At 40.4% G+C, this 25,771-nt stretch overlaps 4 protein-coding genes and 1 pseudogene across 4 annotated transcripts; all 5 read right to left on the reverse strand.

The window, feature by feature from the left end:
- Nucleotides 1-6,275: 6,275 nt before the first annotated feature.
- Nucleotides 6,276-7,235, reverse strand: gpr65 (G protein-coupled receptor 65). The gene has a single exon (XM_071901251.2). The coding sequence runs from the start codon at nucleotides 7,221-7,223 to the stop codon at nucleotides 6,276-6,278; it is 948 nt and encodes a 315-aa protein (XP_071757352.2). The 5' UTR covers nucleotides 7,224-7,235.
- A 799-nt stretch (nucleotides 7,236-8,034) lies between these two features.
- On the reverse strand, nucleotides 8,035-9,256 carry LOC139913283 (G-protein coupled receptor 4-like). The gene has a single exon (XM_071901248.2). It carries the CDS (start codon nucleotides 9,250-9,252, stop codon nucleotides 8,266-8,268), a length of 987 nt encoding a protein of 328 aa, XP_071757349.2. The 5' UTR covers nucleotides 9,253-9,256; the 3' UTR covers nucleotides 8,035-8,265.
- A 3,067-nt stretch (nucleotides 9,257-12,323) lies between these two features.
- Nucleotides 12,324-13,436, reverse strand: bdkrb1 (bradykinin receptor B1). Its single transcript, XM_071901252.1, has one exon. It carries the CDS (start codon nucleotides 13,434-13,436, stop codon nucleotides 12,324-12,326), a length of 1,113 nt encoding a protein of 370 aa, XP_071757353.1.
- Nucleotides 13,437-15,994: 2,558 nt separating this feature from the next.
- Nucleotides 15,995-17,005, reverse strand: LOC139913301 (B2 bradykinin receptor pseudogene; annotated as a pseudogene).
- Nucleotides 17,006-17,532: 527 nt separating this feature from the next.
- LOC139913291 (B2 bradykinin receptor-like) lies at nucleotides 17,533-20,591 on the reverse strand. Its single transcript, XM_071901261.2, has 2 exons — nucleotides 20,512-20,591; nucleotides 17,533-19,801 (listed from the first exon to the last, which is right to left on the reverse strand). The coding sequence occupies exons 1-2, from the start codon at nucleotides 20,529-20,531 to the stop codon at nucleotides 18,763-18,765; spliced, it is 1,059 nt and encodes a 352-aa protein (XP_071757362.1). The 5' UTR covers nucleotides 20,532-20,591; the 3' UTR covers nucleotides 17,533-18,762.
- Nucleotides 20,592-25,771: the final 5,180 nt, after the last annotated feature.

Consider the following 25,771-nt stretch of genomic DNA (forward strand, 5'->3'; position numbering starts at 1 on the left):
CGTTTTTTTGAGCACAAACTCCAAAACTCTTTTTATATAACAGAAAAAATATCAAATTACATATGAGAATAGGCTGTTTGTTATCGCCGATGATAACTGCCACTTCAGAGGGTCAAAAGTACATGTTCAATAGGTTATAAAGGCCTTCTGATACTAGGGATTCTCCCATCTTTGTGTAGGTTAAATAAATGTGGCTTTTGGTCCAGTTACACCTGCTCTGATTGTTCCCTCCTTTCTTGTGTAAAATCGAGATGTGCTTAGAAAAAATATCAATTTCTCCAAAGTGGAAATAAAGTAATGCAGCAATGTAGAAACATCTCCAAGCCAATTCTAAGAATATTCTCCGCTCTTGGCAACAGCAGAATGTCCAGAGTCTCTTCCAGCTCTGATAAGTTGCAATGCCGTTGCTAAGGGAACTGTCATAATATTATGATGCTGACACATGTAATTCACCCATACCTGTTAACTGGGTTTTCATGTTCATGGTGTGACGACCCCCCCCCCCCCCCCCCCCCCCTATTTGCCATAGATTTTTTTTTCTGTCTGTCTGTCTTTGGCGAACACCTCCACACCTTACTCTACACCTATCTGTACATGCTCTACACTACAGATACCACACTGACTTACACATCCCATAACTATATTGTGATGTTTAGTTTGGTAATTCTACTTTAAATAAACCTTTAGTCGAGTCTTGGATGTCGTGTATGGTCTCTCTTATATAGCTACAAGCCTGAGCCAGTTTGTAACAATGGTGTCTGCAAGATATAACTCGAAGGAAAGAAAACAACTGTGACTTGGACCATGATTTTCTTTTTTTGTACCTGTAGAAACATTGAAATTGGAGACAGACAGAATCTCCTATTGATCATGTATTAACGTTAATCAAGCTGGTCATGCACGTGTCTGGCAAAGTGAAGCTCAGACAGTGACTGCAATATGCCAAAAGCTGTTACCCTCCCCTCCCCAACAGATAACAAGCCTGACTCAAATTGGCAGGCTTCTGATGATTATAATTTCCCCACATTCAAGATTTCAAAGGTTGCGGCCGGAACGAGAGAGAACGGGAGGAAGGGAGAGGTGTGAAAGTGCTGAGAGCGACAGGGAGGATGATGAAGAGGAAAGGTTAGAGGGAGTGTCAGACGGTAGCCGGGAGAAGCCCAGCACGGTTGGCATCAAACTCCAGGAGAGGAGAGAGATGTGAAAGCTGCCTGTCACCACGTCTGGCAGCCGGGACGCTGAAAAGAAAGACAGGAGAAGAGAGGTGTAATGTGATGTCATCTGAACCGCTCAAGAGAAACTGACATCTCACTGCATCACGTGAACTTGAAGCACCACATAGACGGTTTTAGATCAGACCAGGAGTCGGGTTTGAAGTTTAGACAGAGAACAGATGGGTTGAGAACTAAGAAGAAGACAGTTTTGTTAAAGATGTGTTGGAAAGTACCAACAGTGCATGAGAACAATAAGCGGAGGGGCGGGTCTGCTCAAAAATCTGTGATGGTTTAATTGGTTGGAGTTTAATCCAACCTTTCTATACATTACCTTCAAGTTGGGGCTGAGCAAAGTTTGCATGAAACGCCACTTTTTTTTTGTTTGTCTTTTTGCCCCACTTGAGTAGCTTTGCTTATTTTTCATTTTTTATTTTTACTTCTCTCTCAGCTACTGATGCAGTGGCAAATGAGCTTAAAGACAAGTGGCAAAATTGCACTAGAAGTGGAATAGGCCACTATACCCTGACTGGAGTGTGTGTGTGTGTGTGTGTGTGTGTGTGTGTGTCTGTGTGTGTGTGTGTGTGTGTGTGTGTGTTTTAACAAAAAAAGTGCAGCGCATGCAGTTATGGTATTGGTATTGTCATATAATCCAATTTGTGGTGGAGGAAAGTAATCTTCACATAATTTGTGTCCACAACACGCAATCCTCGTTTCAGAGTTTGTGTTGAGGAGAAGAACGTCCAATAATGTCGCACTTCCTACTGACCGCCTATAGAGGTCGATAAAGGTCATAGATTACTTAACATTGTATTTGTCACAGAAACATTTTGTTGCACAAACAGCCGACAGTGCATTAGAAATTCAGATTCCCAGGAGGGAGTCGCAGTGAAACAAGGAGCTTCCTCTCTTCCTCTATGACAAAGATAACTGTCATTATCGCTGAGTCAGACTGTGCTAAAAGCACTTCTGGCAGGTGAGAAAGAAACAAGTTAGTGCTCCTCCAATCTATAAGGCACACACACACACACACACACACAGTTACAGAGAGAGAGAGAGAGAGAGAGAGAGAGATGTTTTTTTGGGGACAGACGGGGAGATAGTTGGGGAGAGATGTTTTGGGGAAAAAGACATCTTCAAAGGCTGACTCCATAAATCCGTTAACATAATTAATAATTTACATGGGAGACAAAAAGGCGTGAAGGAGCAGAAAGGAAAGTGATTTCAGACTAATGAGTAAGTGAGGAAGGAAATATTACTGCACTATTGCTGCTCTATGTTCAATGTAGTAAATCAATTTTATGGTTGGAGCAAATTGCTGAATGCAATTCCTAAATTGAGTGAAGGCATTAAACCAAAGTAAATAAAGGACTCCATACTGACAGCTTGGTTTATTAAAACTAAAGTGAAACTCTTCTCATTCTATTCTTAATTTACATTAGAGAAAGCTTACGTAATGCTATTACCACACTACTCACTAAACTGCTATATTTGTCCATCTGTTTCCATTTTTAGCACGTGTGTGTATTTGGATCAGATTTTCTCAGCGGCACGTGTTTGTGTACAGTATCCTGACTGCCTGAGACTGTTCCCACAGCCAGCCAGCCTGCCAGCCTGCCAGCCTGCCAGCCTGCCAGCCTGCCAGCCTGCCAGCCTGCCAGCAGCCAGCGCTGGTCACAGCTGCCAGGGCTCGGATCGGGCCAAATGTCGCTGTGCCACCTGATTGAAGCCCCGTTTACTTCAAACCAAAGGGTTTCAAAAGACTCGTCGCATGAGCAGCACCCTGAAAATGAAACAAGTACATGAACAGAAATAATAACTTTGGTCGGAATAAAAAAATCCAGAAGCACCATCCAAGTTCATGGAGTTCATTTGCAAAAACATATAACTCCATTTGTATTCATTTCTATAAATCATGTTTTTTTTTTTCTAGGTAATTTCAATCAAACAAACTAGTAATACACTGTCAATAGGTGATATTGGTTTTTGCGGCAAAATGGATTTTGGATTCAGAAAGTATGTTATGCAAAGCATTATATATAGCAGTCGTTAATGTTTTTTTCAGGAATAGCGTTTATCTGTTTTTGCAAATGACTTTAACTACATGAATAGAACATATAGTTTTCTAACAACACCCAGTAATTTTTTTAAATCACTCTGAACCACATTTAATCTTTGCCCTTTTATTCCAAAAAACTGTTATGTATAATCTATGTGGTATACAGCAGCTGGAAACAGTCTGATCATCTGTGCAGATAACAGTCCTATTCATTCATCATTCCTGGGTAGGAGCAGACTTTCTCACACGTGCCACCGCTGAAACTCTGCCAGCACTCAGGTAGACGCTGGGATGTATAGACAGGAGACCTATTGATCTTCAGTTATCTCCATCTCTAGCTGCACATTTACTTTACATATAAAGAAAGCTGTCTTTCACACAGTCAAGGACAGAGTAAGGTGAGAAGATGAGCATTCAGGTGGGCTCTATAGCCTCCAGTTCTGCTGACGCAGGTTATACAGCGTTCGCTGTAGCGCATTATCTGACATGGATGGATGGATGGAAGAGGGAGGCAGGACAAAGACTCACATGGAGCAGCACATGTCCTCCTCTCCGCCCGTGCCTCTTTCTCTCCTTACGTAGAGATCAGGGCAAAATCAGTATCATAATACATTCTGAATACCTGAGAAAACACGAGATGCAAGTCTTGCAAGTTTGCCCACTTCTGAAGCTGTTCAAGTATCTGTCAAAATAAATCAAGATCAAGTGTACATTGGGCGATTTGAATATATGAAACATCTTAATTGAATATGACCGTGTGTGATGATGGCAGTCTTTTGCTTCTCTTATCTGTTTTTATTCATCCTTCAGGAAGGAGATAATATATTTCAAGGCATCACATGGATAGTCTGGATGGTGTTAGAGAATGCCGATGAGACAAAACTGTGTGTGTGTGTGTGTGTGTGTGTGTGAGTGTGTATATGTGTGTGTGAGGAGTGTGTGTTTGCGTGCGTCTGTTTTTGTGTGTGTCTGTGAGTGTATTCCTGTTTTTTTGTGCAAGTTTGTACACATACCATTAACCACCTTTTAGGTACTGGGAATGGTGCCATGTTGCTGTTAACAGAGATAATAGAGGACAATATTGATGGCATACATGTATTATTGTAAGTAACAGATAATCCAGTACAATGTAATGATAATGACAAAGATAATCTAGTACAATTTACAAAAATAGGCCAACACTGCTCTGTTATTATGTATTCAAACAATTTCTGAAGTGCTATGTATTTTTCAAATGTTGCTAATCACTAGAATGTTATACTGAAGAACAAACATTTATATCAGATATAATCAAATACTAGGAGTGTAAACCTTATGAGGTAGTCTGGTTTTGTGAAATAGACCAACAGCTTTCTGCACTTCTGTAACTGTCCACTAGAGAGCTTCAGATATCCAGGTTTGTAATGGTGCAGTCAAGCCTTGTTACAACTTACAGCAACTGTGAAAAGCATTATAAAAATGTATAATATAAAATATTATATAAAGAAAAGTGGCTACTTATTGACTCATTATTTTATTGGATTTTCTTTTCCCTTTGAAAGAATAGTAAGCCTACTTCACGTAACTGTCAGAAAAACATATTTTAATTTTAACGAAAGAAAAATGCAGAAAAATGCAAAATGTTAATGCATGAGCAGTTTGCTACTGTGTGAAATAATACTTTGAAATGATATTTTCATAACAGCAAACATGTGCTTGAGCATGCAGAACAGTTTCATTCCAAGATGAATATCCAATATTATTGAAATTATTATATTTCTTGAGCCCTTAACTTACACATTCATAGCATTTTAAATGATGTAACTAATTTGTATTTTTTGGTGGTGAGTAATGAACATTAGATTTTTATTTTTTTATTTTCCAAAGTGGATTTATAGTGTTTTGTCATGAGACGAGACTTAATCTTGATCTACTGTGGAAATGCAAATAATACCCTTGCGTGTCTGTTATTTACTTAACAGTCTGTGCAAAAATACAAAGCAGTCTGACAAAAAAGCTGAAGTGAAACCACAGTCAAATGTGTCATCATACTGTCCAATGACAAGAGGCATGGGTTTTGTCAACAAACCAAAATTACTCTTCCTAAACTCAAATGAAGACATGGGTCAAATAGTCATTGACAATCAAGGGTGGAAGTAACTAATTACATTTACTCAAGTTGCTGTAATTGATTAGCTTTTTTGTGTACTTGTACTTTTTTGAGTATTTTTTTAAGTCAGTAATTTTACTTTTACTTACTTAAGTATGTTTTTACTGAAATATTGTACTTAGCTACATTTTAAATCACATCCATTACAGAATATCTCCATAAGCATCAGAAACTGGACCGTCGAACATTGACAAATTGTGGAGCCATTCAGCAAAGAAGAGAAGAGTAATCTGGCTTTACTTTCTTTGTGCACTTTATTTGGTAATTTCCAAATTTTCCAATTAAAGGAATCTAGTTCGAACTCTGTCCTCCTGCATGGAAATGATCACATCTAACACTGTCTAAAAACGAACTCAGTAACTTTTACTCTGAGCACATTTTAAATTAGCTACTTTTTGCTTTTACTAAAGTAGATTTTTACACCAGTACTTTGACTTCTACATAAGTAAAATATCAGCAAAGTAACAATACTTGAGTAGGGCATTCTAGTACTCTTCCCACCACTGTTGATAATCCCCTCAAATACTTTACTTTTTTTTTTTGCTTGGGCCTGGCTAGAGACAGTTTAATACAATAAAATCATCGTAGTTCCATTGTGCAAGGAAAATGTAAACATAAAATATGTCCTAAGTTGTTCCTATATGTATTACAATCAAAGTTTGTTGACGAGGTCACTAAGAAAAAACCTTAGAAGATTGTATGACAAATACACTTCCCTGGGACAGTTACTTTCCATGACTCATGATAGAGGTGTATATGCTCATGTTAATAATGTTATTTAATAGTGGTGATGTCCTTGCAAAGCAAAACATCATTTTCAATGCATTTTGGAGGCTTGTGTTCTATATTTATCCTACTACACCATGCCTTGACCTTTGTCCGCCTTCCTTCCCTGCATGAAGAGAACAACCTGTGTGACATTCGCCTTGCCTGTTCTAGTGATGAAGCAGTAAAGGAGCGGGTCTACAAGGCAGTTGAGGCTTGAGATTGCTAAACTGATCTTGTAGGGATAGAGGAGCCATGCGGCGCTCCCGCAGTCATCCACCAGCGAGCGGAGGAGCATCATGACGTGGATGGGTCCGAAGCAGAGCCCCAGGCAGAGCAGGACCGTCCCCAGCAGCCTCGAGACCCGCTTACGCTCCTCTTCCTCCGTGGCCCGGTTGGACCTCACCGCTTCACAGATCCCCCAGCTGGAGTAGACCACCAACAGAACCGGGACGACAAACCCCAGGATGAAACGCACCGCGTTCACCCGAGCCAAATTCTCTGACAATGGGAAGATATCAAAGCACACGGACACCATGTTGTATTCATTGTAGGAGTCCTCCCAGGTGATGGTGGCAGCGTTGAAGCAGACCACCAGGACCCAAATGGCAACGCTGACGGCCGCTGCAGTGCCAAGTTTCCTCAAGAACGTGTACTTTAGCGGGTGAACCACTGCCAGGTACCGGTCAATGGCAATGCAGCAGAGGAGGGCGTCACTAGTGTAAAAGTTAGTGAAGAGAAAGTAGACAGACAGCAAACACGCAAAGCCTCCGTGGACCCAAGCACCCTGCCAGAGGAAGTCCAGCCACAGAGAGAGGCCAACTGTGAAAGTCAGGTCACTGAGGGCCAGGTTGAATAGATACACACCGAGCTCGTTCCTCTGTCTGATGTGCTGCCAGGACACATACAGGGAGAAGGAGTTGGAGGGGATGGCTATGATGATGATAGCCAGGTAGAAGAATAGAAATGGCCTCCTCGTCTCTACTCCCTCATACAGGAAACACCCCGACTGATTGGTGGCAAGGCTGACGTTTTCCATAACAGATGTGGCGTTCACGTGCACACACACCTTGTAAAGAAACAAAGGAATGAAAGAATACAGATCTTTAAAATAAGTTGAGACAAGAAAGGTAAAATATTAGTGATTTGTTCCAAGTGTTATCTACAGAATATCATCAAAAAGAATAAAGCACATTTCAGGAAAAAATCTCCAAAATGAGGCTGTACTCACACTTTATTCAGTTGTGTTCTGCTAATCCAAATTCCAAATTCCGCACGTAAAATTCATGCCTGTTATTAAAAATGTAAAAATCAAGATGCAGAGCAGATTCAATCAGTTGGCTCGTCTTGCGTTGCTTGCTCAACCAGCTTAAAGAAACAGGAAGAGACAGCCGCTGCCTCCTCCTCGTCCCTGACTACCATGCAGCCGTTGGTCACTTAGTAGGTGACAGGCCATGACAGAACAAACTACCGGTGTCAGTGAACCACAAGGCAGATTTAATTAGGCCACTGAGTCTATATGAGAACTGCTAGTCTTTATTTTTGGTGTGTCAATACAGACACAGGGTCAAGTAAAGCTGATGTTGACATTATTGTCTGTCTTGTGATAAAGGAATACATACCTGCTTGACTAACTGTTTCCATAGTGGAGCACATGATAACCTTGGTTGTTATGGCTGAATTTATGTGCTTGTAGTGCAATTATTCACCAACAAAGACAACACAGAAGGAAGAACTTGTAATTTTCATTTTCTGTTATTCAAGTAAAATAATCCACCAATAGATAGATATGTCATATTTTTTTTATTTTGTATATTAGCCACAATATTTGAAGAGAATGAGATGCTGTGTTACTGTGATTTGTTTGCAGTACATTCAAAAATTGTACAGTAATGTAATTGAGATGATTTATCCAATAAAACATCAACACAGAGTCACAAAAAACATGAGGACTGTCAGCAAAAAAAACATAACAGTATATGAACATTCAGTACTCACCCAAGTATTAGCATTGCATGTTCAAATCATGTTTTTGGATTCAATAGTTTAAAAAAACAAACAAAAACACAGTAATGTAGCTCTTAGGCAACTGAATTAACTCCATGAGAGCTCTTTAGACACATTCTCTGCCTAAAAACCCCCCTTACTTTGTCCAGAGCTTTCTTCATCTCTGTCCGAGCGCTCTGGCTGATTAAACAGTATATGATAGGATCCAACACACTGTTGAGCGTGGTGGTAGCCACCGTGACCATGTATGGATTTCTGAGCCTCTTGGCCCAGATGCAGCCGCCCGACGGCTCCTGCGTGGCCCTGAGCAGCATGACGGTCTGGTAGGGGACGAAGGCCGCCACGTAGGTGAGAAGGAGGAGTGCCAAGAGCAGCCCCACTTTCCTGCGCTCCTCAGCCAGGATGGAGGCGCTTTCTCGGAGCGACCGCATGATCTGACGGAAGCAGAAGATCATAATGAGCACAGGGACCAAGAAGCCCAGAATGACCCGTGTGAGGGCCAGGTCGGCGTCCGCCTGGGTCATGGGCATCCTCTCCTCACACATGTATCTTGAGGAGAAAGCTTGCAGCACCCCTGTGTGGTCAAGAAAGAGAATGTGGATGGCTATCTCCACACACCACACCACAGCGCTCACGACCACTGATGTCCGCACCTCTCGGACCGTGTGGAAGTGGAGAGGGTAGACCACCGCTAGGTAGCGATCGACCGAGATGCAGCAAAGCAGGCCGGAGCCGACGTAAAAGCTGTTGTACATGATCACGGCCACTAAGCTGCAGAGAACGTCCCCTACGGGCCGGCGCAGGGACAGCTCGATCCACACAGGCAGGGAGATGATGTAGAGCAGGTCAGAGATGGACAGGTTGACCAGGTACACGGCCAGGTTGTTCCCTTTCCTCATCAGCACCCAGGCCACATACAGAGACAGGCAGTTCGCTGGCAAACCCACGATGAAGAAGACAGAATAGGCGGCTGGATACATGTGCTGTTCCACCCAAGTGTCCGCTGCACAGGAATAAGATATATTGGCCTTGGTTTGGTTGAGGGACGCCTGTAAGTCCATCCTAACTCGGTGATGAATGTACCCAGAGTGACAACCTGAGTGACAGGGAAGCTGTGTGTTCAACTGGCATATTTGTATTCATGGTACAGTGACAAAAAAGGATGTTCGTGAGGCTACTCTGCAATGCAAATACTTCCCATTCATTCTCTGCCAATAAACAATCCTGCCATCTAATGCTTTGGCTGTCGCTTTATTTCCGTAATATACTGTGCGGTCAATACAGGGTCAACCGAAAGATTAAATTGTAGCTGAACATTTGTTACAAGTTACAAGAAGGAGATTTTGGCATTTTTGGTTTGGTGTTCATGAACTTAATATGTTAACTCATTTTAAAGTTGGAAAGTGTTAGCAGTGGTATTAGCAGGCAAGGACATCACATTCCTATCCAGAGCAACCGGATGGGGGTTTAGTGTCTGACACATTTCACTATTTCACTGTTTTTTCTTTTTAACTCTCATAAGAGGTTAAAATGAAAGGGGGATCCCAGACTTGCCTGAGACAATGCGATACAGTGAAGCACTCTGTTAGTTCAGCTGTGTTTCATTAGGTTGAACTGTAGCAGAGCCGCCTCAAAGCACAGCGCTTCTGAAACAAAGCAGATGCAGACACAGCTTAGTAAGTGGCACCACATTGCCCAAGTGATGCGGTCTGTCTGTCTGTTGACATTTAAACTTAAAGTGACAGTGAGGTCCGTTTCCACTGAGAGGACAGAAGGGCCTGGTGGTCAATGTCTGCTCACCAGCAGTCAGGCATATTTTCATCTGAAACTCTTTCCATGCAACGGTTTGGTTTTTTTTAATTAAGAAGAAAGGACATGGTGAGGCCGAAAATAGGTCTGCCAAAATATTTATTCACTTTACTGGCTGTTAAAAAATACCACTGAATCCTTTATTAAAGAAGGTTTGATAGGCAAAAAGAGTAGTAGTATTAGTAGTAGTAAGTAGTAGTAGTAACCAGTGTAGCAATCACTGTGAAAAAGCTTAAGTAAAATTGTACTAAAAAAAAAAAAAAAAAAAAATCTATTATCAAAATATAATTCTTCCCCCATTTTCCCTCATTCAGATGCAATCACGTCATTTTCTTCTGGTTTGTGGTATTGCCCTTACATAAAACGGTATATTGTAATGTAAGCACCCTTCAACTGATACAGTACATGGGAGAGGCTATACATTAAAGACGTAAACAAGGTTTAACTAGGCTAAAGAAAGCAGGTAATTACCTGTGATGGTTCAGGTTATTAGATTTAGAGAACTGCCAGCTATAGAAATGGATGTCAACCCAGGACACTTACCAGACCAAATGGCTGACAGATTTGTTACACATGAATATTTTATGTTTTTTCTTACCAGTATAGAATAGAATAGAATAGAATAGAATAGAGCTTTGGGCCTGTCAGTGACAACCGGTGACAATACGTAATATTTCTGTTGTGTTGGTGATTGAGAGAGAGAGAAAAAAGCTTTTGTTGATGGAAAATCCTAATGTGATAATTCCCAATGGACAAGCTGAGGGAGATTTGATTATAAATGTTGGTGTTAATGTGAAATATTGATGGTTATGTGAAAATGTATGGGTCTAAGTATGCTGTCTAACACATATTACTTCAATAATACGTTTAATTTCCCCCCAAAATGACCATTGTTCCCTTTTAACTCAAACATACATTGTCCATTTAACTAAAAGTACAATCATAACAACTTGTGTCCAGAATAATATCCCCAGTCCTGCGTGGTAGAGCATATGTACCAAGTGGCTTAATTTGTCTAATCCTCATGCAAATCAAACACAACTGTGAAAAGACAACAATCCTTCAGTCGATTTCAACTTTGGTCAGTCATAACTACTGACGTCAAAAATACTCAAAGTTTAAGAACACAAAAAGCTATTCAATTACAGTAATGCGAATGAATAAACTCATTACTTCCACCCTGGGATGTGAGTACTTGTAGTATGAAAAGAATGCTAGAAATTTCCTTAAAAATTAGTAAATACTGTTAAACATTTATGAGTCATCTCCTGGCTCTGTTTGGCCCATTTGCAACTATTTCGACCCCCCAAAACCGGGGTAGGAAAAAATGTTCCATGACGGCTGATTAAAATGCATCCAACAGATTCAGTCTTATGCCTTTGCTGATAAGACTAATGTAGTTTATTATGCTATTTCAGGTGCTAAATGAGGCTGATAACGCAAATTGTTCCACAGCTAATGCACAGAAATAGTTTTAAGCAACAGTGTTGATAGTGTAAAGAGAAACTGGCATGGCTCTCAGTGTGGCTACTGTGACTCTGAGTAAATATTTTATTACCATGTCACCATCCAGAGATAATTATGCATGCAAATGTACACACTGTGTGTGGGTGGCCATTCTCTCAAGTTAGCGTGTAGCATGTAAACTACTTTGTGGATTCAACAGGACTCGAAGTATCAATGGCTAAATGTCATGTCAAACACAACAGGCAATTATTTATTTGTTTGACTCTGGTATATTTCAGAAAACAGGAGGGTGAAACATATTAGATAGGATTTCATATATGGCATAGTTTTTGTTTTGGTGTGTTCAGCATGAAAAGATCACAAGTCAGTAAGTAAGGCCATGTAACAGCACAGGCATACAGACTCACATACATATACTGTATACACAGAGTGAGACAGATTCTGATACATATATACACAGAGTGAGACAGATTCTGATACATATATACACAGAGTGAGACATACACAGAGAGGGGCGAGGCATATCCTTCCATAAAAGTGTAATATAAATGTAATAAGACTGCACACACACACACACACACACACACAAAATCTTTTTCCATCTCCATATATTTACAGTACAAAGTCAAGCACAATCTGACAATGCTGTTTCATGTTATTACTGTATGTTTTTTGTCTATGTAAAGTAAGTAACTGTTTGGGTATGAGTTTTAGAGTGCCATATAATTTGAGTCTCATGCCTTATGTCACATCCAAAAGTGATGAAATATGACTTCATATAGATTATAAAAAACACATTAAACACATTTGCCTTGAAAGGTATAGAGATTAAAATCGGTCCACAGCTTTAGGAATATCATGAGAAATAGTTCAGATCTTTTACATTCAAAATGACCACAGGCTTGATTTGTTCTGTTCTGTTGATGTAAGTTGATATGACAGAACGCTGATACATGGTCATGTCTGATCCTCGGCGACGATGTCTAGTCCCCCTGTAGATGCCGCTAACTTTCCTCCTGAAGTACTGTCCGGAGAACACATACAGCACCGGGTTCAGGGCGCTGTTGAGAAACGCCAGATACACTGACACCTGTCCTCCGATATCCAGAGTGTGGAACCACAGCGTCTCGTCCAGCACCATCACATCACAGAGTGTGTCGAGGAAGGTGAAGAGCTGGAACGGGCCCCAGCACAGCAGGAACAGCACTGTCACGGCGTACACCAAAGCTGTGGCCTTCGTGTCGTTCGCCCGGTGAAAACGAACAGTCTCCTTTCTGTCGGTCAAAGCCCTGATTATGTTTCCGCTGCAGCAAACAATCACCAGGACAGGGAGCACAAAGCCCACCACGTTCAGCAGGATCTGGTGGGTCAGCTTCCATGAGCCGTCGTGATCCAGTATGCAGGACAATGTCTCGTGTTCCTCGATGAACTCTACCTTTCTGTGAACCATGGTTGGCACGCTCATTAAAAGCCCAAATATCCACAGGATGAAACAGATCACCTTGGCGTGACGCGTCCGTCTCAGCCACCTGGCCTGCATGGTCTTCACAAGTGCCAGGTAGCGGTCGATGCTAATCATGGCCAAGGTGTAGATGCTGGTGTAGAAATTGACGATGATAAAGGAGTTGACCATTTTGCATAAGGCCTCTCCGTAAGGCCAGCTGAAGTGGTTGCGGATGTACATTGCCCAGAAAGGGAGGCCGCTTAGGAGAATAAAGTCAGCCAGCGCCAGGTTGCCCAGGTAGATCTCCGGCACTGTCAAACAATCCTTATGGATTAGGAACACCAGCAGGACGAAGCTGTTACCCAGCAGGCCTAACGCGCATACGGTGAAGATGTATGGGGGGATAATGGCTTTGACGAGGTCCCAGTCTGCAGAGACTGGAGACTCAGCTGGGCTGGGAGGCAGAGAGGCACTGCTGTTTTCAGACCACAGCATGGTCACAGATACAAGCTTCACCGGCTCCATGGGCTACAAAAAGTGGAAATGATACTTGACACATCAATGAAATGATCTTCAACTGATTCAAAATACAGGTTCTCATAAAATGTGATATTGTTGTGCTATAAAAATCGAGAACTACTGCATCAGTTAACAACAGAGCAGAGATTAAAATGAAACATCAGAATGTAATCCAGTTTATATACAGTAAAATAATATATGCTGATAAAAAATACAATTATCTGATGTATCCTTTCCACAAGAAGGCAGCTTTAAAAGAACTACATGTAAATAAGTGATGTTGTAATGGTGATTTATTACCCTTTGCTTTAACAAAAATGTAGCACAGCAAATCAAAATATTTGCCAAATAATCCTTGCTCATTGTTACACTGTATGTCACCATATATCTTCCTGTACAGTTTTCACGTAGAATCCATAAATAATTTTCTGTGATCAGATGGCTTATCAACTCACTATATTAATTTCTTGTCAAACTGATTATCTTCTAAATACAGTTTAGAATTTGTTTCAGTGTTTGAAGTCATCATTGTATACAAAAAAAGTAAACAGGATGAAACGTAAGTCACATGAAATCGTCTTACCTTATGTTTTGTACAGATGTCCTTTATATGGTCGAAATGCTTATGATGAAACACATTTATGGAATGGCGTGTACATACAGCTTTTGGGAAGAGCACAGAGTGAGTTAGAGGGAAGATCCACAGCAGAGAGGATGGTTTTGTATACTGAGGTGCATTCCTCCACACCCTCGGTTCAAGGAGTTCAATATATCAACTTGTTTATGAAAGAGTCAAAATTGGCTCCTTGTACGTATTGGAGACAAACTATGTTTATATTGCCCTTTATGTAATGGGGAAAAGAAATAAAGGAAAAGAGTATTTTTTTATGTCATACTGATACTATTACATGGACACATTGTATAACAAAATATAGTCCTTTAGGACCAAAGGGCAAATTATAGGACTGAATTACCTACAGTACATATACTGTATGTAGCAACCAACCAACTGACATGAATGAACTAGCCTTTTGCCATTTTATATGTAACAGGCATGATATCACTATGCCTTGATGTTGAGATAATTCAATAATAAGTCAGTAATTCATTCTTTGCTGTAAAATGTTTTAACATTACACATTATACTGTTTATAAAACACAGTTAATAAATTGCCAAGTGTTTGACTATATAAGTAATACAACTGATTCAGGGCTATTGTAAATTCATTTCTCATCTTGCACATCTATTCTAAGTTTCATCCAAACTTTTGCTAAAATGACAACAATAACAAACCTAATGTGGCAAAAAACCAAATAACATGAACAACCAATATGATTAAAAATATCTTTTATCTGCTGTTAGAGCTTTAGAGATTGAAAATGTGGTTTGCCTTTTTATGGTCAAAATGATAATAATGAAACACACTTGAATTAAGGATTTCATCATGACATGCGGGAAGGGCGCCCACTCAGAAAGTGGCTTACTGCAATCCATTCTATAAACATTTATATTTCCTCAAACCAAAAACACTCCATCTTCATAATCTTGATTATGAATAATTCTCGATGAGGACATTTTGAACTTATCAAAATAAGCCTCATACATTGTTTTATTATCTTATGATAACATTATGATGCAGTGGAGTTCGGTAATACTACATATGGATAGTCCAATGTTTATACTCAACTATCAGGTGGCAAAATAAATGTTCAACAAAGTGTCACTTGCCTATTTGCTGCCTCTCCACAGAATATCTAACTGGCATTTTGTCGTCATATTAATAGTGCAGTAGTTAAAGCCAATAACTTTTTTTTTACTATAAACAAATATTTTATCAGTATTACAATGGTTGGCTAATACATAATGTGGACATCACTTAAAATATCTTTCTTAGCTTACATTTGGGTAAATAAACCTAACCCTAACCCTAACCCTAACCCTAACCCTAACAATCCATTCCAGATACTTCATGTACTTCACTTTTTTCCAGTCCAATTTCTCAAAAAAAAGTTCACAAAATAATGATTCATACTTCTTTGAAACCACAGAGACAAGACTCAAATACCACTCATGAGAGATTCCTTCCCAAATGAATATGATTTAAATGGAACTAGTCTTGGCTTTATTAGCAAGAACAACATAACTAGAATTAGAATTAGTTTTGACAGGAAAATACTGTTCAAAACCCTAAAATACAACATCGTGGACAAGTTTGAATAATACATAATGTAAAATGTTAGACAAATTAAGCCCTGGAGGTAATTTATGCCAAATGAAACAATGAAGCTGCATACTCTTACTTTTTTTTATTTTATACTTTTACATCTATAATTTCTTTTTCATTTTAATACAATGGACTATTTGGCAGAGATCTCAGTCCAAAATGCAAACAATGGGATTTTTAAATCTTTTTGCAGCACAACAACACTTCTAAAAGTCAACAGGGAATGAGTGACTGAGTGCCTGTATGATGGTCTCGTCTATAATGGCCTACGACATGACAGCATATTCATATTCAGAATCAGTAATTCTTATCTGTCCTTTTTAGTCACATAGGGTTACATCAAACATTGGTGCAGTCTGTGTATTTAGTGGTTAAATTGAAATTGGCATTGGTGTGACTACACTTCCTCCATTTCCATTTCCTACCAAACACTTCACTGGCTCGCTGCTTAAAGCGCTTCCCCACAATCACATACAGGAAAGGATTCAATGCACTGTTGCTATAGCCAAGGTAAGTCGCTAACTGAGTGCCAATGTCCAACACATACGCCCATGTGCATCCAGAAATGACCTGGTAATAATCCAGGGTGTCCAGGAAGATCAGAATCTGGTAGGGCAGCCAGCAGAGAACGAATACAGCGAGGACAACAAGCACCAGGTAGGCCGCCTTCCTCTCCACGCTCCCTCTGCTGCTCTTTCTCATCTCCTGGCTGCTCTGAAGGACCTTGGTGATGTGGTAACTACAGAAGGATACAACAGGAACGGGGATGAGGAAGCCTACCACGCTGACGGTCAGGTTGTAGCGCAGCCTCCAGCCGTCATGGGGGTAGGCTATGTAGCACGCGTCCACCCCCAGGTGCGGGAAGAACTGGACGGAGCGGAAGAGGAGGGCAGGGAGGCTGAGCAGGACCCCGACAACCCAGATACTCAGGCAGATCAGGCAGGCCGCCCGTCTCTCCCGTCTCTGGGACAGCGGTCTGGTGAGGGCCAGGTACCTGTCCACGCTCACCAGCGTGAGGAACAGCACGCTGCAGTAGTAATTCATCCCGATGACAATGTTGACCAGCTGGCACATGGGCTCCCCGAATCTCCAGTGGAACTTGTGGATGATGGTCGCCACCCAGAACGGCAGGCAGGAAACCATGAGGAGGTCGGCGGCCGCCAGGTTGCCCAGGTAGATGTCGGCCACGGAGCTGTGCCGCTTCTGGAGGCAGAACACGCAAAGCACAAAGGAGTTGCCGATCACTCCCAGAAGGCAGATGATGGACATGTAGGCCGGCTGCATGGTGTAGACCCAGTCCCATGCGTCTGTGTGGTTGCAGACATCCTCAGCTCTAGCAGCACTCTCCATGAGTCACTCACTTGATGAGTTGAGATCACAATGAGAGCCGTCGCACAGTTACAGTGATTTGAGAGGGAGAGATGTGTGTGTGTGTGTGTGTGTGTGTTCAGAACTATGCAACACAAAACCTTTTAATTGTGTCAACACTGGTCAATGTATGTACCACTACTTTCATCATGTCATGATTTGAGTTCAAGGTGTAAGGGGATAATGGATTTAATGGAGTGTGAGAGGAGAATGGAATGGGCAAATGTAGTTATCAGTGAGAGTACACAGCCTGCGCATGCTGTTATCAGACAGAGGAGTCATGGCAACAGATGGCTTGTCTCTGATGTACAAAACTCCAGGCTTACACATTTACAGGAATACACACACACACACACACACACACACACACACACACACACACACATACACAATGACAATTAACTTTAAAATGCACTGCATAGCAGATCAAACTCACTCCTTTGAATGCAAGAAGAGTGTTTATTCCAGATGTGAAAAACAGGGTGAAGAGGGCAGCAGACAAAACATAATATGTAGCAAGGAGTAACTTTTTGCTTTTTTGGCGTAGATTTTACCCTTTGAGGTAACTTTCTCTGCCTGAATGTTTTTTGTTCCGCAACAGTTTTCTACACCCACATAACGATCAAGCCTTACTCATAACAAAGATTTCCTGTTTGGCATGACATGCCTTCATTTTGGGGACAATTAGGGGTGTACCCTTGCCCACAGTCCACACTGACTCAACATCTGGTTAAATAAATGCTGAAGCGGGAAAAATGCATAATAAAAAAACTGTTGTCTATACAGCCCACACAATGGAACAAAATTTGTGTCACCAGTGGAAACTTTGACAGAATCCTGTTTTTAGCCATGCAGACACTGAGTCAGAAACACCAGAAAACACTTAGCCAGGAGCTGTCTGGACTCTCTTCCGTTCTAGTTTTTGTGCTCAACTTAACATTTAAATGCACTAGAAAGATTCAGCAAGACATACAAAATGTGTGCTTTTTATTTGAAGGTCATGTTATAAGGAAAACAAAAAATACTTTATGGTACTATTTACATTTCCAGTTGTCAACAATCCAAGAGGTAAATTATTATTATTGTTAAGTAAATTATATTTACAGAATTTATTGGACAGAAAATAAGTATTAGCAAACCAGCCAGGCAGAGTTAACTTGCACTATATTCATGATAGTTATGCAGTGCTCTTGGTTATAAGGAGGGTGCTGCCATGTGGCCAGCTGTTAGTTTGTGGCATGCTGGGTAATTGTTATAAAAGTGTGATGACTCTATGTAGGGTAAAACGTCGTTCTCAGGTTAGTTGTTGTTGTCTACAGTTGGGTTATGCTAAGTCATATGTGATTATTCATGCTGTGCTGATTGAGTTATGTTGTTGTACATCAGAGAGAACCACAGCTATCTGTCACAACACCATGGCCCGGGAGAAAGGACAATCGTTCAAGCCAGGAATATCATTACAATTAATGTCAAGTTTTCTATTGTTAATTAAAGCTAGAGTTTCATAGCAGAAGGGAGACATAACAGTCTTTCCTGTCTCACTGTAATGTGTTTGCTGTGCACAAGTCAGGATTACCTTTTCAAAATTATTCAGTGCAAACTGAGAAAGTGATTTGGTCCCCCTACTACAAATTACAGCTTCTCTAAATGTAGACTTTAATTTAGCTTAGCATTTAAATAATTAAAATCATCGCAAGGTAAGACTATTAGTGTCCAGCACAGTCATCTAAACTCATTGTTCATGCCAAGGTCTTGAGTGTAGAGGACAGTTGTGAGCGTGTGGACTCAGACAATTTTCTCCTCATGGCCAACTGTTCAAACAGTTCCCTGACTTTTTTCCGGAAGTTCTTCCCGACAATGACGTAGAGGATGGGGTTGAGTACACTGTTGAAGAAGGCTAGGTAGGTGAAGATCTGGTTGCAGATCTCCAGGGCCGTGATGATGTCGCACCCTTTTAGGAAACCAGCTCTCAGGAGCACATCCAGGAAGGTGACCAGGTGGAAGGGCACCCAGCAGATCAGGAAGGCCAGGAGCACCGCCAGCACCAGAAGGGTGGCCTTCCTCTCCGTGTTCTCGGCATTGAACCTCTCCACTGCCTGCTTCCTAAGAGCCTGAATAATCTTGATGGTGCAGTAGGAAATTATGGAAACAGGGATGATGAAGCTGAGAAAGGTCAACATCCCATCACAGACCAGCCCGATGGTCTTTGATGGGTAGTCAAGGTAGCAAGCACTAACTTTGTACTCAGGGATGTACTCTACGGCCCTGAAGATGAATGTGGGAACACCCAGAAGCAGGCCAAAGCCCCACACCAGCAGACAGGCCAGTTTGGCATACTTTGGCCTACGCATTCTCCCATGGGACATCGTGTGCACCAACGCCACATAACGATCTATGCTAACCAGAACCAGGAAGTAGATGCTGCAGTATACGTTCATCTTGATACCCAAGCTGACCAGTCGGCACATGAATACACCAAAGGGCCAGTTGAAATTGTTGGCTACATTGACAGCCCAGAAGGGCAAGCAGGACACCAGGACAAGGTCAGCAGCAGCCAGGTTGCCCAAGTAGATCTCAGCCACTGTGCAGGCCTTCTTGTGGAGGCAGAAAACCAACAGGACAAACACATTTCCCAGAATTCCAAGCACACTGATGGCTAGGATGTACACAGGTTGCATGGTCTCCAGCCAATCCCAGGCATATGCGTGAGGACACTCACTGCCATTGGTGTTGTTTTGGTCTCCATGTATAGCTGTGGTGGTGAAGTCGACTGGGAAGCTGTGGAGAGATATGGGGAGGCAAATGGAACAAAACATAAAAACAAAGAAAATATATGAGGATTAATTTCCTTAACTTTTTCAGTTGGCCCTGACAAAGAAACATTTCTTAAACTTCTTTAACTTTAGATGAACTAGATGAACATTGACATTTTTTGCATTTATGGTTAAGTTCAGTATATCTTCACATTATTTTGGGGCCACAACAGTGTTCAGATATGAAACACTATATTCAGTATAAATGTTATTTAAAAACACATGTATCATTCTATTTTTTTATGTGAACATAGCACAAACAAAACAGTTTTCTAAAATGTTGTAGCTAGTGTTCATTGGTTTTTAACAGTGAGAGCGTTGAGAACGGTGTAGCAGAGTCACTTAGGAAATCTTAACCAACTGCTTATACCAGTGTTTAATCAATACTGTTAATCGGTTTCTGTTCAGTTACATGCCCATTTTATGTTTTAGACAGCTTTCTTCATGAAAGTCTCCACATTTTGCAAAACCTCTGTACATTGTCATTGACAGAAAATGTTTATAAAGCACAAAACTTTCAGTATTAAATGAAAAGCATCAACAACTCACTATTAAAGTTTAAAGAGAGATAATAAAATATCAGCGATAATGTCAAATTTCTTTTAGATTTCACAGCAGAGAGGAATTGTGAAACACAGCGGAGTAAAACACAAACCAAATCTAGCTCGTACATACCTTGTTGGCTGAAGAGTCATTCCGCCTGAGTGTAAGTCCAGATGTGAAGTGTCCAGATGCGTGGCTGCAGTGTTCCAGTACCTTCCCCTCCTCTCCTCTGTCTGTCTCCACCTCGCTCTCTTAAAGGAGAACTGGAGTGATGTCACTCAATAACCGAGCATACTTCAGTTCTCTCTCTCTCTCTCTCTCTCTCTCTCTCTCTCTCTCTCTCTCTCTCTCCTTGACACTTGACAGTAGTGTAAAACAAGATGTACAGTACTTTTATATTTGTATCTGACTTAAATTATGTGTCCCTCTCCTTCCAGTGTGTTTCATGTTTAATGGAAAGCACCCCTTTTTCTTTAGACAAGGATGAAAATGACATACCCAAAATAAAATGGTTACTGTATTTGAACCCCTGTGACTACAGGCATAATCTTGTTTCATTCCTGAAAGATAAGCCTTTGGAGCTTCTTCTCCCAGTGTCAGAATTACTCTAAGTACCACTGACACAGATTAACACAAGCTCAAACACAGAGTAAATTTAAATTTCTTTCTCGCCTGAAAGAAAAAACATTTTTTTTTAGTGTAGACAGTTGCCTGACCAAATCCAGGTTCAAAGTAGATGACAAAACAACAAAAAATAAGTATTTGTCTAGGCAGATTTCCAAATGACCATTTGAGACTCCAAAGGGACACTCAGTAACAAAATGACATTATTGGTCTTTAGAAGTATATATATATATATACCACACATATTTCTTATAAAAAAGCTTTATTCTATTTTCGTCAAGTGACTCAAAACCTCTCCAAAAGTAGCCAAATGGGCTTACCAATATCCAAGGTTATTGAAATGATTTTTATGGGACTGAACAACATACCAAAACAATTTAGGTAGAAGAACCAAATAACTTCATTCTAGATAGTTGTGTCTTAATTTTTTGAAGGGCTGTATCAAGTAAAAAAGAGCACAGTATATAGTCCTATGTAAAAATTGTACAAATAAGAAACTAAATAACAAATAAGAAGAAAAATAAATAAAGAAAAATGCTGGAGTTGTACAATATACTCCACTCTACTGCCAGTAAACACCTTTTGATGATATCTGCATTACATAATTTGCCTACACCGTTGTTTATTGTATGTATCAAACATATCGCACAAATTCATATGCAATATTTATTATTCAAAATCAGGAATAATAATCTGCCACAAGTCAGTATGGTAGGTTCGTACCCGGGGACACAGAGAATGATTGAAAGCAACACATAGACTAAACCAATTTTCTCCATGATGGTCTCATTTTTCTACTGACAAACGTTTATGGTATCAAAATTAATTGGAGGATGAATCAGATACAAATTCTACATGTAGGGGCTTTAACTTCAGGCTATCGGATCAAAATTCATAACATAAGGAATGGTGACTCCCTGTTTCCAGAGAGCTGATTGGTCAGGAGGCGCAGATGGGAGTTTTGCTTATTGAACATCTTCTCAGGTCAGATACTGTTATAATTGGTTCAATCAGGCGACCAATCAAAAGGAGGCGGGCCAATTTGAAACATAAAGCGGCACCGTGACGTCAAAGACAGAGGTAAGTTAGAGGTAAGTAAGAATTTTCATTTTTGGGTGAACTATTCCTTTAATTTATCTGAACATTTTGTCTTTTCGTGATGTAAATGGTATGACCCATTTTTTACATAAATACTGTAATTCTAATTGAGACTCCTCGTTGAGTCAGTAAATATTCTCATTCATATTTTTGTTTCAAGGCAGCCATGAGAAGACCGAAGAAGTCCAGCTCTCTCTCAGAGAAGCCATTTGCAAACTGGACTGGCACAGGTGAGGTAATGTAATGTTTTCTTCCTCCTTCCTCTTGTGATTTAATTTGTTGTGATTTAGTTTGTTTTATTGTATTATTATTGAGTAGCTTAGCCATACCTTTGCTTCCCTATCTTTGTTATTTAAATGATCTTCACTGTTTTATTGTTATACGCATGGTTTTATTGTATTAATATCTTGAATATTAATAATATTTGAAATCATTGAAACAAGTTGTGTGTTTTATTTGGATTTGTGGCCACCATTTCACAGCTGATATGGGCCCACTGTGTCTCTTTCTATTTAAAGACGAGATGAAATGAAAAATGCCTTTTTAACCCTTTTAGATCACATCCCCGGTCATACTGTGCACCTATTTAACAATATATGCCAAAAAAAATACCAAAAATCAATTTCATTGTATTCTTATATCAAAATTCAATCATGTTTTCTTCCTGTAAAACAAAATATGCCGTGTGCTTACGTAAGCATGCCCGTAACTAATTTCAACCAATAATATCATGACATCCACCCATCAATCAATCTTCAACTTTTAGCGCACAGAGCTAAGAGGCTAAGATTCATTCGTTAGCTAGCTAGCAACAGCACACCCACTTTTCAACGTTCAAATCAAATTCCTCCCAACGTTATGTCCCGCCTGTCTTTCCTGTTTCACTCGGAAATACGTCACGATACGGAAGTTAGATACTCTCGAAATGCCGTTTCATCTCGACTTTAACAGGGAAATTAATAAACTGTGAATGAAATACCTGCAAATAAAAAACATTTACCGGTATGTTAGCTAACTTACCTCTTTGACAATGCCAGCTCTGCCCGTCGCGGTCCTGTTTTACGTTTCAAATTGGCCCACCTCCTCTCTTTTTTGATTGGTCGCCTGATTGAACCAATCATAACAGTTTCTGCCCTGAGAAGATGTTTCAATAAGCAAAACTCCTATATGCTCAGGAGGCTGGCCTTTCGTTTTGATCTGATAGCCTGAACATAACCTGCTCTGGAGCAGGTTAGCCGTGCAGCATAGGTTACCATGGTGATCTACCCCGGTTAAAAGTGAGACAGGCCTCTGTTTTATGCAGAGGCTGTAAAGCATGCCCTTTTGCTGAACCATAAGTTACACACCGTTGGAATTGGAATTTCATTGGCTGTAAGACTTGTCTGTCAGAAGTGTAATCGTCTACATGGGTCCGCTGTCCATGACGCAGAAGCGACATTGACTCTCTTGATTGGCCGTCAGCCACGGAAGAGGTAGTTGGCTGTACTGAGACACTGTTTATCCAATACGGATTGCAGAATTACGTGGGATGGCTCATTCTCTTCCAAAGAGTCTATAGAACACAGAGAAAATAAGCCTTTATGTGTAGCCACCTGTCGCCAATCGTAACAGACGGTAAAATGAACACAAACGATGTCTGCTTCAGAGAATTGCAAAGTCAACAAAGGACGTTCTATTGATGTTTTCCAGAGTTAGCATGTTTTTGTGAGTAAATGCTGTGGCTAGTTTTGTTTGTTGGACATTTGGTATCTGGATACCAAGATTTCAGTGACTCATGTTGTTTTTGGACTTCCAGATGACATTGAAGGTAGGGAAGCACCACCACGTGCTGGTCTGCTTTGTGTACACTCTTGTATAAGCTGTGATTGCTCTTGCTGTGTCTTCGTGATCCTAAAAAGGTGTGCTTCGATCGAATCAGGTGATTTGATCCTTTCGAAAGGTGTATAGCCTGACCAGATTGATTGAAAATTTCACCCCCTTAATGAGTAATGAATAGTAGTCACATGTCTTTCGGTCCGAGGGCGGTTCGTGGCCACCACACAGATGAGTTTTCATGTTGGGGTAATGTGTATGTGTGTACAGACCAGTGTTGGGGGTAACGAGTTACGTAATATAACGCATTATGTAATATTATTACTTGTCTGAGTAACGGAGTAGTGTAACCAGTTACTGTTTTAAATGAAGTAATATAATTACAGTTACTTTTGTAAGTAACTGTAATAATATTACTGGTCGCGATGATTCAAAGAGCAACTGAAATAAAATATGCATATCCTCCCGTCTTTTTGCTCAGCTACTGTAGGTCTGACGTAACTTCTTGTTTACTTTCCCCGCGCACACTCCGTCACCTGTCGCCTGTCGCCCATGCGTTGCCTAGCAGTACAATACAACAATGCCGGATTCATCGGTTAGCATTTTTGGGGTGGAAATATTCACATTATTTCACCTTAATTGAAGAGGCAGGTAAAAACATTAAAGTCAGATGCAAGGTGTGCCCTTATAAGGTACTATCTACCACCATTGCCTACACACAATTTTTTATTTTTCAAGAGCTCTGTGAGCTTGTAGGCATTATGCTACTTAATACCCATTTAGGCACTTTATCTTATTTACTTATTTATTTTTTGTTAGTATTTACTGCTAATCACAAGTTTTTAAGATGAAGAAGTTGTTTTATCTCTTTAAATAAAGAGTTCAAAGGCATTATTTTGTGGCTGTGTCCGATTTTCAGTACCCTAACACCGGTTGGACTTATCAGCATAATTGCCTTGAGTGAAAGTACTGTAATATAACTAGTAATATAACTAGTTACGATATACAGAAAGTAATAAAGTAACTTAATCACACTACTTTTAATAAGGAGTAATAAGTAATGAATAACATATTACATTGTGAAAGTACTTGAAAGAAACTTCCCCAACACTGGTTCAGACATATGTTCAGATATCGATTAACTTTCCAGCTGCTGTTAGAGACGTTTGCTGTGATGAGTTGTTGAAAAGTCATGTCATCATTTTATCTTTTGAACTTTCTTTCCATTTAATTTTTTGTTTAGACAAAGTCTCCTAAACTGGATATGTGTATAGATTACAATGAAAGATACTAAGTATTATGGGAAGACGATGTTTATGTGTGTGTCAGACTGTAGTTTCTGAGGTCATTACAGACAATGCAGGAAGATGGACTAGCTCCACCACCCAAACTATGACCTGATTATCAGCTGTGGGCTTGTAGACACACAATATGTGTCAATCTGTTTTACTGCATTATGTATGTGTGTGTGTTAACTGTTATTCTTGTTATGCTCTTATGTTGTCCTTGTAAGTAATTGTGTTCAATGCTGCCCTCTTGGCCAGGTCGCTCTTGTAAAAGAGATTTCCTTTTAATCTCAATGAGATATTACCTGGTTAAATAAAGGTTAAATAAATAAATAAACAAAGGAGTTGCCGATCACTCCCAGAAGGCAGATGATGGACATGTAGGCCGGCTGCATGGTGTAGACCCAGTCCCATGCATCTGTGTGGTTGCAGACATCCTCAGCTCTAGCAGCACTCTCCATGAGTCGCTCACTTGATGAGTTGAGATCACAATGAGAGCCGTCGCACAGTTACAGTGATTTGAGAGGGAGAGAGAGATACATACATATATACACACACACACACACACACAC

This window comes from Centroberyx gerrardi, chromosome 17 (genome assembly GCF_048128805.1).
Source record: "Centroberyx gerrardi isolate f3 chromosome 17, fCenGer3.hap1.cur.20231027, whole genome shotgun sequence".
NCBI classification, from domain to species: domain Eukaryota; kingdom Metazoa; phylum Chordata; class Actinopteri; order Beryciformes; family Berycidae; genus Centroberyx; species Centroberyx gerrardi.

Excerpts from the sequence above, each read along its gene's own strand:
- gpr65 (XM_071901251.2), bottom strand. The coding sequence starts at position 7,223 with ATGGAAAACGTCAGCCTTGCCACCAATCAGTCGGGGTGTTTCCTGTAT.
- bdkrb1 (XM_071901252.1), bottom strand. The coding sequence starts at position 13,436 with ATGGAGCCGGTGAAGCTTGTATCTGTGACCATGCTGTGGTCTGAAAAC.
- LOC139913291 (XM_071901261.2), bottom strand. The coding sequence starts at position 20,531 with ATGACTCTTCAGCCAACAAG. Across the intron at positions 19,802-20,511 it reads ATGACTCTTCAGCCAACAAG|CTTCCCAGTCGACTTCACCA; the intron begins GTATGTACGAGC and ends ATCTCTCCACAG.
- LOC139913283 (XM_071901248.2), bottom strand. The coding sequence starts at position 9,252 with ATGGACTTACAGGCGTCCCTCAACCAAACCAAGGCCAATATATCTTAT.